The sequence below is a fragment of the Thamnophis sirtalis genome, unplaced genomic scaffold (genome assembly GCF_051295495.1).
Source record: "Thamnophis sirtalis isolate CommonGarterSnake01/CBP01778 unplaced genomic scaffold, rThaSir2_p1.2 scaffold_1, whole genome shotgun sequence".
Taxonomy (NCBI): Eukaryota; Metazoa; Chordata; class Lepidosauria; order Squamata; family Natricidae; genus Thamnophis; species Thamnophis sirtalis.
The window spans coordinates 63,196,788-63,214,261 of NW_028261381.1; the positions used below are offsets into that span (position 1 = coordinate 63,196,788).

General features: G+C 36.4%; 1 protein-coding gene across 8 annotated transcripts in view; it reads right to left on the bottom strand.

Moving 5' to 3' along the window:
- Positions 1 to 17,474, bottom strand: part of AGBL2 (AGBL carboxypeptidase 2) — a 30,355-nt gene that overhangs the window by 9,108 nt on the left and 3,773 nt on the right. For all 8 annotated transcript variants that reach the window (XR_015696433.1, XR_015696434.1, XR_015696432.1 and 5 more), the window contains 10 exons: positions 16,118 to 16,246; positions 15,818 to 16,006; positions 14,063 to 14,170; positions 12,639 to 12,789; positions 9,999 to 10,778; positions 7,652 to 7,811; positions 6,192 to 6,318; positions 4,635 to 4,735; positions 3,522 to 3,646; positions 2,725 to 2,791 (listed from right to left, as the gene is read on the bottom strand). Coding sequence is in view for 5 of the 8 variants with exons in the window: in XM_087713528.1 (XP_087569654.1) it covers positions 2,725 to 2,791; positions 3,522 to 3,646; positions 4,635 to 4,735; positions 6,192 to 6,318; positions 7,652 to 7,811; positions 9,999 to 10,778; positions 12,639 to 12,789; positions 14,063 to 14,170; positions 15,818 to 16,006; positions 16,118 to 16,246 (1,937 nt within the window). In the remaining 3 variants the exon portion in view is untranslated. The remainder of the gene's footprint in view (positions 1 to 2,724; positions 2,792 to 3,521; positions 3,647 to 4,634; positions 4,736 to 6,191; positions 6,319 to 7,651; positions 7,812 to 9,998; positions 10,779 to 12,638; positions 12,790 to 14,062; positions 14,171 to 15,817; positions 16,007 to 16,117; positions 16,247 to 17,474) is intronic.

A 17,474-nucleotide genomic window follows, 5' to 3' on the forward strand; every position in this document is an offset into this window, starting at 1 on the left:
TGGAAGTGCATGCAATATTCTCACAAAGTAGGTAGAGTTTTTTAAAAAATTAACACTTGTTTATCATTTGCATTTCCAGCATGAACACAACAAATTATAGAATGCAACTTCAGAAAAGATTACAGACTGCTGTTTCTTTCTTTGTTAATTGTTCTGACAGGAAATTCCTCTTAGGTTCCAGGCTGGATCTCTCTTTGATGAGCTTCTATCCATTGATTTTTATTCTGCCTTTGGGTGCTATGGAGAATAAATTGAGCCCCTGCTCCCTGCGATAGCCCTTCTAGTATGGGAAGACTGCTATCATGTCTCCCTGAGCCTTCTTTTTATCAGGATAAACATACCTAGTTCCCTTAGCCAATGATCATATGATTTAGCCTCCAGACCTCTTAGTATCTCTGTTGCTCTTCCATACACTCTACACTCTTTCTAGAGTCTCAACATCTGTTTTGGATCATGGTGACCCGAACTGTCTATTGTCTGTTTCTCCAGAGGCAAGTCCAAAACTATAATGATGTACAGGCTTGGCAACAAAAGGATATTAGGAGCTATAAGCCAATGGAAGAGGTTGATACATGAACTGTTAAGTTCTCCTTCATTTGAGGTCTTCACACAGATTTAGATGACCGTCTGTTGGAAATGAGTACTGCCCCCTAGAGTTGGGAACGACTAGCACATATGTGCGAAGGGAACCTTTACCATACTGTTGGAGAGACTCTATGACAGCTTGTAACCATCAGAAAATATAGCATCAAAAAAATAAATTTTACTTTATATTTCTGCTGTGGATCATTCCATCTCATCATGAATCAAACTACTGAATTCCAGGAACAAATTCCAGGGTGAAACTTTAAGCAATACTAAGAATGCAACCAAGTTTTCAGAAGAGATCACATGATTCATGGATTCCTCATGTTGGGTCAAAATCTTCCTAGATTAATGCAACCACAAACTCTGCAACAGAATTTGACTCTATCTGATCCTGCAGAAATAATAAAATGTCCAATTATGGGATGTGTGTTGCTTAGAATGAGAGATATCACATGCTATCCAAGGTTTTGAGTGGCTTAGTGAGTTAAAAAAGGGCAAAAACTAAAGCTGATTCCATTTGGTTTAACATGACATTAAAATAAAAAAGAATGAATAATTTTATTTTTCAATAGCTTATTTAGTCACACTTTTTCCTGTTCCATTGAAAACAGATATCAACATTTGGAAATTCCTGAGATGACCACCAAACTTCTGAGCGATCCAAATTGTCCATCTTAGTCTAAAACAGTCATGTCCTCATTTCACCACCACTAAAGAACTCATTTTGGATAACTCGTTTGTTCTGGATAAATCAAACTAAATCTTTGAGGTGGATCCATTCAGCTACAACTTTTTGGCTATCATGGTTAATAAGGTAAAGGTAAAGGTTCCCCTCGCACATATCTGCTAGTCATTTCTGACTCTAGGGGGCAGTGCTCATCTCTGTTTCAAAGCCGAATAGCCAGTGCTGTCCGAAGACATCTCCATGGTTATGTGGCCGGCATGATTAAATGCTGTCGGTGGTTCCTATTTTTCTACTTACATTTTTATATGTTTTCGAACTGCTAAATTGGTAGAAGCTGGGGCAAGCAATGGGAGCTCACTTCGTTACGTGGCACTAGGGATTTGAACAGTTGAACCGCCAACCTTTCTTATTGACAAGCCGAGCATCTTAGCCACTGAGCCACTGCATCCCGTTTATCATGGTTATTACACAGGGCTAAAGATGCTGAGAAGCCAACATTTTCAAAATCCTCTATGCAAAGGTAATACAAGAACTGCAACTCCGAACAAAGATCAGAAGGAAGTTACAGGAAATTCTGTTTTATGGGATCTTGGCCAAGGCTTTGCCAATCTTATTTTTGAAGGTATCTGTTCCACAATACAACCAAGAGCTGCTGACTGCCGGCTCTAAATGGAAAATAGCTAACTCAATTTTCCTATTGAAACCAGTGGCACAATTAAATTTGCAAGGCTCAGAAGGTTGTTGAGTGTTCATCCAACAGACGACTAGGAAACAGTTATCTATTTAATCAACACAATCAGTGTCTGCTGGTTTCCTGTCTGCCCCCCCCCCTTCCACTCCTCCCCAGGAAAATGAGACAGCAAATGCCTGCAATGCTGAGATCACTAGAGGAGGAAAAAATCAGAAACATAAATCAAATGGATGCTAGCTAATCAGTGCTTCATGGCGCAAAGTGCAAGGTGCATTGCAGTGATGTGTTCCGGATCCCGTTGCAACCAGCACGGTGCAACTGGCTGGGTGTCCACCACATGTAGGCACATAGAACTTGCATGCATACTTACCGCCCATGACGTTCTGCGATGCTCCAGCTGTTCAGCGGAGCATCGCGCAAGCGCCACATGCTCCGTGGCCATGCACAAAAGCCCCAATCAGCTCAAATACAGGTAAGGAGGGTGGGTGGAATGGTACCTGGTGCTCCCAGCAGGCACCGGTAAGTCCGTACCGGGGTGTACTGGTTGTATCCCACCACTGGTGCATTGGAAATTTTACACAAAGTGAAACCACCATTTCCTTTCACCTTATGGTAGGTAGCAAAAACAAATAACAAATATAATAAATTTGAATAAATAACAATAATAGCAGACACTGGGTAATAAAATTTTTGACTTTTGTATTTTATATTTTCCAGTTTTTCCATTTGGAATTATTCTTTGAAAATGCATAGCTCTCACCTTTTCTACCATCTTGAGCAAATGGGCAGGAGGACCATCTGATTGGGAGCTGTCAGACCCACTTGTGCTAATTAAGAGAAAAGAGAAAAACTATTCACGTGATCAACAATAAGAAACATTGTCATTGCTTCTAGCAGCCTAATTTTGCTAAGAAAGTTTAAACTGGCTCATTGGCTATGCCTAAAACATTAAACCATTCAACCTATCTTCATCATCAAATGTAACCCAGAAGGCCTTAAAACTAATTATATGGTGAATATCCCTTCCCTTGAGTTGCTTCTCATGCTTTTGTGTTGTGAAAGTTATTTCTGATTCAAGCTGCACAGGTGTCTGGTAATGAAATTGGAAAGAATGAAGGCAACCTAGAGAGGAATGGTTTTTTTAAAAAAAAATTACCACGTCTATCTGTTTCTCTAATGCCCACTACATATTCTTTCAATGTAACATAACACATACATTAACAGTTCCTACAAAACTAAAAGTGAAATGGATGTACAGTATGTGACATTGCAACATCTCTAACATCAAGCTGTTAGTGAGTGAGGTTGTGTCGATGTTCTCAGATAGCTGGATACATGAACAACCTACAAAAGTATGAGGAATCGGATAAGAAAAAGAGCCTTCAGAGATGTAGCTCTTGTTTTACTCTTCCTTCTCCTGAATAAAAAAGCTAAAATTATTAACAATATGGCATCACCTGGCTTGATTATTCTATAGTCTTGGAGGATAGAAAAATCCACAAGGCATCTCACTTTTCTAAAATCCCTTATTACTAAAGGCCGGCAGGCTTGGATTACCTGGATTCAACATCAGATAGAGAGATGTCACTCCAAGTACTTTCCATGTTTTTACCCAACTCTGAGAGCTTAGTCTGGATTTTTTGTTTCAGTAATTCTGTAAGCTCTAGCAAGCATTGCTGAAACTAAGAAAAGAACAGAGAATTCTTACACCAAGTGGAAAATATTGTTTGGTTATATACTTTAAAATGCTCCAACCATTCTAACCATTTAAGTAAGGAGTAACATAAATATTAACAAGCAAAATATAAAACAATTTGAAAAATGTACAATATATCAATCTTTATATACCATACACGTAAAAGATTTAAAAAAAATATCCAAATGACATCATCAAAAATCTCTTCAACCAGCATGTGCACACGCATGTGAGTACATGAGCACACATACATATACAAAGGCAGCTGAATTTCCTTTAGGATGTACCAATATCAGTATGAATTTTAAAAATAATAATTATATAGCCTTTTCTTTAATTATCAAATTTCCTACATCAACTAATTTGCATTTCATAATACGTTCATAACCCAAGGGGCAACTGTAGTCAGACAAGTTTCTACTTAACAAAAATCATATGTATTCTGAAAAATTAATATCTGCTACTTGGTTGAAGCTTTATTTATTATTTCACATTTCAGACTCACAAAGAAACAGGATATACAGTAGTAGAGGAACGGACTACATACATGTCTTCTATTGGTATTTGGACATTTTGATTTTGAACTGCATGGACTATGGCTATTTCCAGATTACATATTTTAAAAATGTGAGAAATAATAATGGCAATATTAAAGCATGCCTCAGAAATATGGGAGCCGTGGTGACACAATAGCTAGAATGCAGTATTGAGGCTAATTCTGACTCTGTCCTCTTCCAGGAGTTCAATCATGACCCGCTCAAGATTGACTCAGCCTTCCATCCTTCCGAGGTCAGTAAAATGAGGACTGAGATTGTTGGGGGCAATATGTTGGTATTTACAATCTATTCAGAGAGTGATATAAAGCACTATGGAGCGGTGTGTTAGCCTAAGTACTATTGCTATTGCTATTTAAAGACACTGAACAATCCAACAATATCTTCTAGTTCTGTTAAACTACAACAGGAAGCTCTCACCTTGGAGCGGTCTGGATCACAAAAGTCTAATAAAGTATCACAGACATGATAACCTAGAGATTTGAGATCTTCAAAAGTAAAATGACAGCTACTTTTAGCACCTGAGAAAGACAAATAAACATGTGGCTCTTTAGTCTTTAGTACAGTAAATACCTTGATATGCAATCAAGAGAAAAAGTTCTGAAAGTCTTTCCTTTATTCATCATATTGTATAATTTATTACTTAACCAGCATTCTTTGCACAGTCTTTTCTTTTGCCATCAGAACCCATTATACCTATTATTCAATAAAGGGCAGAGCATCCATTATAAACTTTTTTCTTTCTTTTGCTCCTTGTTCTTTTGCTTAATGCTCCTGTAGAGTGAGAATTTACTCTTCTAGTTGTACTGTTTTCTGATCTCTTGCTTTGTACAATTATGTCATATTTTTTCCATGCAGTGCTAATCAGAATTAGCTAAGATCTACCTCCCACACTTTCCTTAGCTCCTTAAAAATTCAAAAGGAGATACAGTTTTAGATGTCCTCACTCATGCTGCTAATGCTACCAAACTCTAGCATTTAGCATTTGACAGAATTTTAAAATTTCTAGTTCCTTGATGTTGTTAGGATTTCATAGCCAATAAGCTTGTTCCTTCTTTTTCCAGTGCTGCCCACTTTACAGTATTTGAATTGAAATACTCTTATGTTGGAATCCATTCCGTGTGTGTGTGTGCAGGGCAGTTTCTGCTGTCTGAAACACACATACACAGGGATGCAAAAACATCGCACCAGAAACATCTTTCCGGCCTAACGGTCAGGACTCACTATGCAGCCTCATGTAACATGAACTATGTGAGCCAGCTACTCCCACACCTGCCCTTTCTCCCCCCTATGCTGTGCTGTAACTTTCTATTCCCCCTCTCCCCCTCCCAATGCCATGCAGCTTGTAACTTTCTATTCCCCCTTTGCCCACCCTTTGCCATGATGTGATTTTCTATTGGTTTATTTGTAGAATGCTGTGATTTTTCATTCGTTTACTTGTACCATGTGTGATTATATATGCCTTTTGATACGCTCCTTTTTGATGACGCTGTAACTAACTTTTCTAATAAAAGAGACCTTCGATGTTCACTCGAAGTTTGCTCATCCCGAGGATTTCTGCCTGGTGTTTTCCTTTCAATTCGGCCAAGGACACATGAGCGGCCCTCCAGTGTGGCGACAGCGCCGCACTCTTACCATACAGTCTCTGTTTCACAAGGAGATACCTTTATTTTCACACAACATGAAGCAATCAGCCCAAGTAATGAAATAAAGCTGGGATGGCTATGAATTTAAATGTAAGCCTAAGGTGCAAATCCTTGCATCCTATATATTGAGTGCACAGCTGCTAAACCAAAACCAATTAAAAGTTGCCAGACCATTAAAAACAAGAGAATATGTGTAGTTCGGGGTTGACCACTATGGGGCCCTTGGTGCTCTCTGAGCTTGGTTATTTTCCTATTATCTGAATTTAGACCTTCTCTAGCCATTTTTAACATATACTGTACTGCGTTGAATAAAAAAAAGGTGTACACTCACCAAGTGTTGACCCACTAAATGTAGATTCCATAGTATAACTGTTTAGTATTCCCATTCTCCACATCACAACTCGTCCAGTTCCTTCTTTACACTTCTGAACTTGAAATTTACAGCTGTTGAAACAAAACTAAACATCCAAATTGTCCAAATTAGAATTATTACATTATTAGAGATATTTCTTTCTTAAAGCATTGTTCGATCAGGCCAAATAACTAACTAACACTCAGTAGTTCATTAGATATATTTAAAAGAATACTCTGGAATGCAGTTGATTGGGAGCCAGTTTGGTGTATTTGGTGAACGTGCTGACCTAGAAATCAGGAGACAGTGAGTTTTATGCCTGTTTCAGGCATGAAAGCTGTCTGGATTAACTTTGGGCCAGTCACTCTCTCTCATTCCAATCCACCTCAGAGGTTATTGTGGCGGGAAAAATAGGAGACAGGAATATTAGAGATTTTCACCACTATGAATATATAAAAAGTGATATAAAAATTAATAATAAAATCATTTCTCAGATTAAAAACTGTGTATCTTTTAGGGATTGTTGGCTCACAATGTTAAACATCTTGTGATGTGCTTGGATTAGCTTAACGTCAAATAAAATACAATTCTAGATAGAAAGTACGAGCTAGCAAATCAGCGTTTCAGAATGTTAGTTGTTATGTTCTATCATTGCTTCTGATTGGTTACATGAAATTTGGCAGTGGGCATATATGGTAGATACACAATCTTTAAAAAAAAAATCTACAGCCAATATTTACACATAGCCTTGAAATAGTTGTATTCTGAGATGTAGTATCTCATTCTCCAGCTTCTGATAAAGTGCACATTTCCCTTCCACACCACCTTATCCTTGGATTCTGCCTGATCTTCAGCTACAATTATTTTACGTAAACGTTTTCCAAATTGATTTTACAGGGGAACATATAATGAACAGATAACTGCTTCAAAAGCATTTTCTATGTTGACAACAGTGACATGCATGGCTTTTTAAAATTAGAGATATAATTTCAATTTGATTTTTAAGAATTGCATTAATAGACCTGGTTTCTTGAAAATAAAAAAGATTTACTTTTATGAATTTGTATTACATTTTTGTTATCTGCTCATACTGAATAATTTACTATATTTGTAAAATGTAAGAAAAATCAATATCATCTTTCAAGAATATTGAAACAGTAGATGAATTGCATTTCTGTTCCAAATTAACTCAAGTTTCATCACCAAATTAAAAGAACATGCTTCTACATCTATTAACTAAAAATGGCACATCAGAATATATAGTTTATTTAAGGGAGGAAAATTTTGATTATTGTAATAATTTTTTTTTGAAAGAAAAGGTATTTCCCAATAATGAAAAGAAGTCTGAATAATATGATATCTGTGAAATTTAGAGAATTTATACTGAATTAATGCATGTACTGAATTAGAATCTGCATATACAATACATTTGGCCCCACCTTATCAGGAATATTCTTGCTCATCATAAGAGGAAAGATTCGCTCATGAAGTAACTGATTTTGTGCATGCTTGTTGTTACAGCCATACATGAAGATATTATTCTTTCGACTATGCCCATGGATATCACAATAGAGCAGAACTTCACGTTCCTCAAGGACTCTTTCAGAAATGGGACACAAGACACAGATAAAGAAAGTGAGATCCAAAGAAACCTGTGATTGTCTGATTTCATACAGATCAAGATGTAAATAACAGTATGGTATTGTCCCCCCCCCCGCCCTCCCACGTATGGCAATATCAGTTAGGAATTTGAAAATTCCTGATTGATGCATCTTTAACTAGATCTAGTAGTTACCTAAAGTAAATAACTGATTGATTCTTGTCTTGTGAAACTGACAGAATAGCTGTAATCCAGTATACTTCTGGCTGAAAAAAAGTCAGTTTAGCCTAATGGTTAAGGTATCAGGCTGGAAAGCGGGAGACCATGAGTTTTAGTCCTGCTTTAGCCATGACAATTGACCGGGTGATCTTGGGCCACACAGGGGAAAATAGGTAGAGGAAGTTTGTTGGATATGCCTTGAGTTATTTATAAAAAATAAGAGAATAAAAACAAGAAAATGAAAGCACAAGAATTCTAGAAACAATAAAGAAAAGGAAAAACCAACAACACTGATTCTCTGGCACTTTTCTCAAAACTTACCAAACTGGGGATAGCCCTTAAAAATAATGGGTAATTAGATCATTTTACCTGCTTATTGAAAAATATGTACGATATCCAGGAAGCAACAATTAAAACAGAAAAATGTAGACCAGCTATACGGTTCTAAATTGGGAGTGTTCCAAGATTGTATATTCTTACTTTCATAGACATATGCAACAAAATTTCATTTTAACGTATGCCAATTAGTGTATATTCAAAGTGAGAATAAAGTTATTCTAAGTCTAAATTATAAGAAATGCTAAAATTACTGGTATCAATATTTTGATGATATCACTTTAATGGCACAAGTGAGAAAGCCTCAAAGAATTATCTTACTGAAGATAAAAAGAGAATGCAAAAGCCGGTCTTGCTGTTAAGATTATGTCAATAAACAGTGCCATCCCAATGTGATAATAGTAGAGAAGTTGTCTAGGAAGTAACATCATTTTTCTAGGCTCAGATAAAAAATGCTGATTGAAACTATAAAAAAAGATATCTACTACTGGGAGAAGTATGCTAACTCTAACAGAATATTAATGTAAAGAGACAACACACTTCTAACTAATTTGCCTATTGCCAAGGCTATGCTTTTTCCCCATTATAATATATGGCTGTGAAAGCTGGACCATTAGAAAAGCTGAAGGAAAACGGATGTTTTGGAATTGTGGTGTTGGAGAAATTGTTGAAACAAACATAAGAGTACAAAAAGAACAAACAATTCAATATTAGATGTAATAAAATCAGTTTGCTCACTGGAAGTACTAATAATGAAGCGAAAGCTTAAAACATTTTGGATAGTATGATGAGAATGCAAGAGGCACTAGAAATCCTGAGGCTTGGAAAAAAAATAAAAAGGCAGGCAAAAAAGGCTGGCAGAAGAAAAGATAGCTAGATACAATCATTGATAATACAAGCATGAGCTTATAAAACTGAAAGAAGCATTCACTGAGAAATCCTGGGAAAATGGTGTTCATCAGGACACGGGATTAGAAATGAAGAATAATTGAATAACAACATAAATGCACATAGCTTATATGAATGCTTGCTAGATGCTGTCCCTGACTAACAACTAAACAATATTTCCAGAGATGCTTAAGAGCATGTGCACTTTTCTGTATCTTCTGTTTACATTATACCTTCCTCCTTTTTGCAGAACATATATTGTACAAGCCAGTAATTTCACCAAATAGCGCTGGCATATTTGAGAATCTGGTGTCAACATCCAAGATCATTACAGTGATATCATCATATAAGATAACCTTGGAAAATTGTTCCAAAGTGAAATTCTGTGGGCAGTTTTCTATATACCCATAACACTTTCTCAAACCCATCCCATAATATTTCAACATATGGCATATATTCTACCACTTATTCCATTAATGGTTTCTTTTCCTTTATGAATCCCAACAGCCTGCCTCCTATATGCAAAGTAAGTATGATATTTGTTTTATTGCAATTTTTTTCAGGAACTGTTTTAGGTATATATACATATATTCACAGTGTATATGTATGTGTTTATTTACTTCAATGTATAGCTGCTCAACTCACATGCAGCAACTCTGTATAGACACATTCACACAAACACACTGACAGAGTTCTTAATGTATGCTGCCTTTAAAAATTTCACATAAATCTCTGTCATTTACCTCTTGATCATGGCCCGAGTATACCAAATGCAGGGGAAAGATTCCTTTAGTTCTGTCCTATAGTTTCTGTTCAAGTCTCTTCCTGCCAACGAACAGCGATAGTTCCCCACAATAACTCCATCTGGGTTCAGCATGGGCACAACTTTGAATATGAAGAGATCTCGAAGGAGATGAGCATCAGGAGCATCACTCACAATAAAATCTAAAAAACCTCTCATCACCCATGAGCTGTTTGTTTCCCCAGGATGGACTCTGGCACTTAGGATAATCGCTTTTTTTGCTGCTGCAGCAATGACACCTTTGGATGGATTGGTAATGGTGAGAAGGTATACTATGTTTCCAGCTAGACTGTTGCACAGAGGGCGGAGTTTGCAATACTGAGAATAGAGTGGATTCCCTACCAATGTCAAAAGATAATTTTGTAGGTCTGAATAGGTATAAGGATAGAATTGAGCAAAGTAACATGTGTCATAGCTGTTAGGAAAACACACTGTCCATGTGAGGCAATAGAGGGTTTGACCTTCTTCTGTGTTGTATTTATAATACTTGATATCATTCCCCACTCTCCTCCAGCCAATACCCTGAGACTCCGCATCCTTCTGAGAATACATAAGAGGCTTCATCCCCATATTGTAGAGGCTTTTGGCTTTCATCAGATTAACAATTGTGAAGCGGTACTTGACATCTTTTCTAGTATTTTGTACTCTGAAGTAGTACCACTGGGTGTGCTTGCTGGTATAAAGATCCGTCCGCAAAGTGAGTTCATATTCATATTCCCCTCTGAAATGAAACAGGGTGAAGAAAGACGCATTAAAGGGCAGCAGCAGCCTCTTCCTCTAGGAAGATATACATAATAACATGTCCTACAATCTTATTTAAAGATTAAATGGAATGATTTGTTTTATTATGGTCTTCTTCTCTGTGAATAGAGAGTTCAAGGATACACAACATGTTAATGTGGTATATAATTTGTTATTTGTGTGGCCTATGAGGCCTTGGCCTGATACCATTTTGAGGAAATGGGAGTTTTAAGAGATAAACTGAGTGCCTTAAGTCTTGCTGGTCTGTAGTATTTAGGTAATGTGCTTTATATGAAAAAAGCCCTATTTACCTAAGATAATAGTTTCCTTTGAAAGGCATAATAAATCATTTGCAAAATTTGCAAAATAAGGAATATTGTGAACCTTAAGGACCGTGTTGTGTCATAGAAAGTTGTTAAGACGCATTCAGACTAGATAAGCTCCAAGTATAATCATATTATTATGGAGCTTGTTTACTATGGAGGTTTTTTCACTTTTCCCTCTTTAATAGATGTTTTGATAGAAAGCACAGAAAGGTTGGTAAATGGAAAATGAGCTTTGAGAAACAAGATTACTTCATGATAAACATTTCCCTAGCAACATATTTAGCTTTTAAGATGCTGTAAGAATTGTTTTAAAGTGTTACAAAGAGTTAATCAGGTGTTTCACATTTATGCAGAGAATTACATAAATTAAAATATCTGGAATAATTTATTATTCAGGTAATCCTTACAACCATTTGTTTAGTCACCGTTCAAAGTTGCAACGGCATTGAAAAAAGTGATTTAGGACCATTTTTCACACTTATAACCGTTACAACTTCCCCATGGTCACATGATCAAAATTTGGGCACTTGGAAACTGGCATGTACGTATTTATGACAGTTGCACTGTCCCAGGGCAGAGGTGGGTTCCGGCAGACACTACTGCCGGTTTGCTCATGTGGACACTGCGCGTGCATGCACAATGCAATTTAAATTGTGCATGCGCAGAACTGAAAAACAAGATGGTGTCACCTATGGTGTCGCCCGGAGAACCGGTTCGAGGGCATAGCAGGTCTGGATCACTGTCGGTTCCAGCGACTCAGGCTGCCAAAGCACTACCAGTTCGGCCCAACTGGTCCAAACTGGTAGGAACCCACCATTGTCCCAGGGTCATGTGATCACCATCTGTAACCTTCCCAGTTGGCTTCTGACAAGCAAAGTCAAAGAGGGAAGCTTAACTACTGCATGGTTCACTCAACAATTGCAGCGGTTTGCTTAACAATTGTGGCCAAAAGAAGATTATAAAAATGTGGCAAACCCCTTAACAACTGCTTTGTTAGCCACAGAAACTTTGGGCTCAAATGTAGTCATAAGTCGAGGACCACCTGTATAGCAATTTACATTAAAACTGATGCTCTATAGAGATTCGCAGTCATCCGGGTCATGGTTGTCCCAAAGATGCTTTTTTTCAGGAGGCAACTAGACTTTCTTATTTTTTCTTTGAAGACGTTTCTCATCCAAGAAGCTTCTTCAGCTCTGATTTCCATTCCACACTATCCTTTAAAGCTTCTTGGATGAGAAACGTCTTCAAAGAAAAAACAAGGAAGTCCAGTTGCCTCCTGAAAAAAAAGCCCCTTTGGTACATTAAAACTGATGATAAAATTACATCTGAAATATGAGGCATTTCTTATAAGCACTGGATTTGTAATAAATTTTAGCACTGTGAATGTTCATTCAGTAGCATAATAAATGTCCACCAACTGATTATCCTAGTCCTTCATTTAAAAAAAAAATGTTCTCCTTTTCTGGTCCCAGACAGTTTCCTGCCCTGTATGATTCCCAACCCTTCTTACTCACACCCTGACTGCTTTCTGGAGATTCCCACTTTCAAAGCGTGATTCAAATAACAGTACGGTGTCTTCTGGATCTTTTAAGCTGACGGCAGCTGACTTGAGAGGTTGCCTTGACCCTCCAACTCGTGAAGCGATAAAATAGGTACCTGTGATTGCTGCAGAAGAAGAGGAATATCTGTCAATGAGGCATCATAGATCTTGGTTTCAGAAACTAGATCTGTGAACTAACTCTGCAAAATCTGTTGTTAAAGTTACTGACAAACATGAATCTCCCATGGATAAATAGCAATTAAAGTTGACTACAGATAAGTAATGTGATTTCAGTTTTTCTACTTTCTAAAACCTGGGCAAAATTAAAAACATTGTACAGTACTTCTCTAACTTTCCTCAATGATGAATAAGAACTAAGTTAGATAATACATGCAAGGCAGTATGTGTAACAATCCTCAATGTTATAGAGGCTATGGTGGAGCAGCAGAATAGTTGAAAAGCTCATAACTCTTCAACAAACATTTTTTTTATACTTTTCTACCTTGTGCCCTTTTTTGAAATAAGTACTTTGGCATCTTTAGTAAAGAACCTGAGATAGGGCAGGGAGTTAAATTTAAGCAGTTTAAGTCCCACTCATCCCATTTTTTCCCTTTCTCCCTGTGGTCTGTTTACCTACACTACTTTTTTTCTCTTCTGTACTCTAATTCACAGCTGATTCTTGTCTTTATTTTCTAATTCTCCATTTCCAAGTTTCTCTTCTGATTTTATCAACAAATTCATTCTATTCTGTTGAATTCTCTTAGTTTTCCACCATTCTCTCTGGTTGCCAGTTTCTCCACTTATTCTTTATTAGGATTAATAAAATGCATTTAAAGTATCTGTATATGTTGTTTTTAAAATAAAATAATCTTTCTTAATTATAAGAGAGACCAATGTCTATGGAACATAACTTTTATCTGATACATTATTTGACATAGATATGTATTATGCTAGATATTGTGAGGCCGAGCACCACTATGGAAAAGCCGAAATATGATATTTTAAAAAATATTACAATACATATAAAATAAGACATAGATTATTTATACTCTCAGTTTAATGTAGGGTTTACATAACTGATTTGTTTACAGATGAACAAAGTCATGTATATGTCAAAATGTATATGAACTTGCAGAAAATCATTAAAAATCAATTCAATAATTAATAAAAAATTGTAATTGATTACACTGAACTATCAAGCAGTTAGGCTCTAAAACATGCAAAGCTAATGTTTGTAGATATAGATATATATACCCTCAGACAGATGTACATGGATGATTTCAAAATTAAGATATTTTTCAACCTTTACAGTAGATAGTCTGCACTGTTCTCAGCCACTGACTTCCTATAGTAAGGCAACTTTTTAGCAATGTACTATCACCCCATGTATACCAATACCTGGTTCTATGCAAAAGACAACAGTTCCAGAACTCTCTCCAACGATTTCCGGTGCAAATTCATTTCCAGTTGGTTGATAAAAAGGTTCTGGTTCAGGAGGAACCCATTCTAATAAAGAAGAAAATAATGGCACATATTTATTTCACCATGATTTTGAATTCCTAATTTAAAAATTGAATAGTTCCTGTTTATTCTGGTTGATTCCTTCTTCCAATTTGAGTTTCCTCTCAGATCCATTCACAGTATATGCCAGCATGCAGAAAACATGTTAATATATACAGTATATTCTTCTTTCAATGAACATCAATGAATGTTCTGAGTCAACTACCTAAATATAGTAAAATACTTATGTACTTATTGAACCATTTTGTCACCAACTAGGTATTTAAAAAATCTAAAAGGGTGTAAAATAATACAGGTAGTTCTCAACTTACAGCAGTTTGTTTAGTGGCTATTCAAAGTTACAACGGTACTGAAAAAAGTGACATGACCATTTTTCACACTTACAACTGTAGGAACATCCCCATGATCATGTGATCAAAATTAGGATGCCTGGCAATTGACTCATAATTATGACGGTTGCAGTGACCTGTTGTCATGTGATCACCTTTTGCAAACTTCTGACAAGTAAAGTCAATGGGGAAGCCAGATTCACTTAACAACCATGATAATAATAACTTAATAACTGTAGTAATTCACTTAACAACTGTGGCAAAAAAAGTCATAAAATTGGACAAAATTGACTTAGCAACTATCTCGCTTAGCAACAGAAATGTTGGGCTCAATTGTGGTCATAGGTTGAGGATTACCTGTACTGTCCTGAATACTTTTCATTTATCAATTTTTAAAAAACTTAATATTTAAGAGGCTATTTTAAAACAGTTTGTTATTGAAATCCAATATATAATTTGTCCCAAATTATCCCAACCCTAAACAGGATAGACAAATTTTAACTACAAATTCAATACCAAATTAAGATGATGCTTTGGGAGTTTTGAGGAAATCTTAAATTACCAACTCCTGCTGTAATTAAACTAAAGGTTTAACATTATGTTTTAAATTTAAATTTAAAAGTATTCTGAATAATGATTGGAAATGCAAATACCTATTTAAAAAGCTAATTAAACACAAACAAAAGAGCCTTGCAAAAACAAATTCAGCATTATTTCCAAACAGTTATTCTTATGTTGCTATCCTTCTTAAGTTCTTTGAAATTTTCATCAGGCATTTGAATAAAAGTGATTGTCAACATTTGGATCTGACTCTGTTGATAGTATATATTTGGATTAAAAAAAACAATTCTCATCAAAAGTTGCTGACTTAGCAGTCATAGGAAAAGTGGACCTGTTCTCTTATGCATTTGGTTACAAGCAGAAAACATTTCCTCCCACAGCACATCATTAAATTCTGAAATTCATTACTCAAGACATAATAATCAATAATTAATATTCAACCTGGAATACCTCCAGATTGTGAATAGCATAATTCTAAGTACTAGCTGTAGGGGAACAATGGTGGGACAGGGCCTGTATCTCCTACTCTGATTTCCTGAAACATCCAGTTGGCCATTGTGAGATGCTGGATTTAGATAGACCTTGGTCTGGCCCAGCTTAACAATTCCCATATTCTTCTTTTCTCTTAAATGTATAGGTTATTTCTGGAATGATTTGCAGTCATATGAGCAAAATTCTATTTGTACAGTAAATACATTACATTACAACGAATACATTATTCCCAATATAAGATTCAGGTTACCGGTGTGATAGATATGATCCTCAATTACTTCACACTCGATTGGCCAGAGTGGGGTCAATTTTGAATTTCTACCTCTAGGAAGAGAAAAAAGATTCCGAGGTTCCCGTAAGCGCAAGATACTAGGGCTTTCTAGTTGATCAAGCATGCGCTGTTTACTTTTAAGAAGTGCCGTTTCCATCACTAGTGAACCTGCCAAAGAAAAGACATATATGCTACTACTTTCTTTTCAGGCATTCAGTGAAGATTTTATTTCATTTTCAATATTTAATCCACAACAGGTTAATAATTCAGTTTACTTACAGAGTAGGGTCTTGTCTGAATCATGTTCATTTCTATCTTTTTTGCAGAAGTTGCCTGCTGTCAATAAATGGCATGAGCTCTCCCAGCTTTCAAAAGGAAAACTAAATTTGTGAGGGAAATTTTCCTCATCTAAGAAGTAAAATTTTGTAATATTATTTCGCAAAGTTAGTTATTTATAATTAATCTTATAATTACAGGCAAATACAATGAGAAATTACGTGGATTACCCAGACCATATTTATATGCAAGGCTCATAGGAACAGTTGCCAACATGTTCTATTCAACTGCAACTGTCTGCAGATTCCACATTGCCTTGCACTACTCTACACTCATACATCTACCCACCAGAGCAAGGAATGTTGCGGGTCTCATCCCCTACGGAGATACACCTGGTGGGACCCAGAAGAATGCCCTTCTCCATGGTGGCTCCCTCTCTCTGGAACATCATTTCCCCAGAGATTAGAATGACCCCCACTCTAACACTCTTCTGGAAGGCACTGAAGACCATGTTCTGCCAGCGGGCTTGGGGAACCCAGAGCAGGATAGAGCCAATTAAAAGGCTTGTGTGATGTGTTGCCGCCAGGTGGGGGGCTATTATACTATTTTATTAATTTATTATGTGATTATTCTCTTTTATTAGTTTTATTGTTTTATATATGAGATTTTTATATTCCTATAAGCCACCTAAAATCGCCATATGTGACCAGGCAACAATATAAATTTCCTAAAATAAATAAAAATGAATAAATATTTCTCAAATCTATTCTGAAGGATTTGGGAATCCCAGATTCCCAGAAGTCTGTTTGTTTCAGGTAGGTGATATTGTAGTCCAATATCATACTGCTAATCCTTGAAATTGGTATATACTGTACATAGGAACAGTTTTAACTGCTGTCTAATGTGATGTGCATTATCAATTTCAAGAGCAGACAATTTTTTCAGCTGAAGGCTGCACTAAATAAACCAAAAACAATGTTGCCTTTAAGTCCCAAAAGTGCTTTTCAAAAGGCAACTGGACTTCCTTTGTTTGTTCCTTGAAGATTGTCCAGCTGCTTTTTGAAAAGCACCTTTGGGACAACTATGGCCTGGATGATTGAGAATCTCCATCGACAGCTGGCCTCCAATGGTCACTGAAGGTTTGCTAATGCGGTGCTGTCACAGTAAGTAAGGATGAACATTTCTGACCTATTTTGTTTTTTGGCAGATGAGAATTGAGACAGAAGGAGGAGGTTTAATCATCAATTTCAATCTTTATATTAGAAAAAATGCAAGAACTTTTGATATCAAATATCAACTATGTTTTATTAAATTCCACTGGTATCATTCTAGGGATAGCCAAGGGAGAATGAAAAGTCCA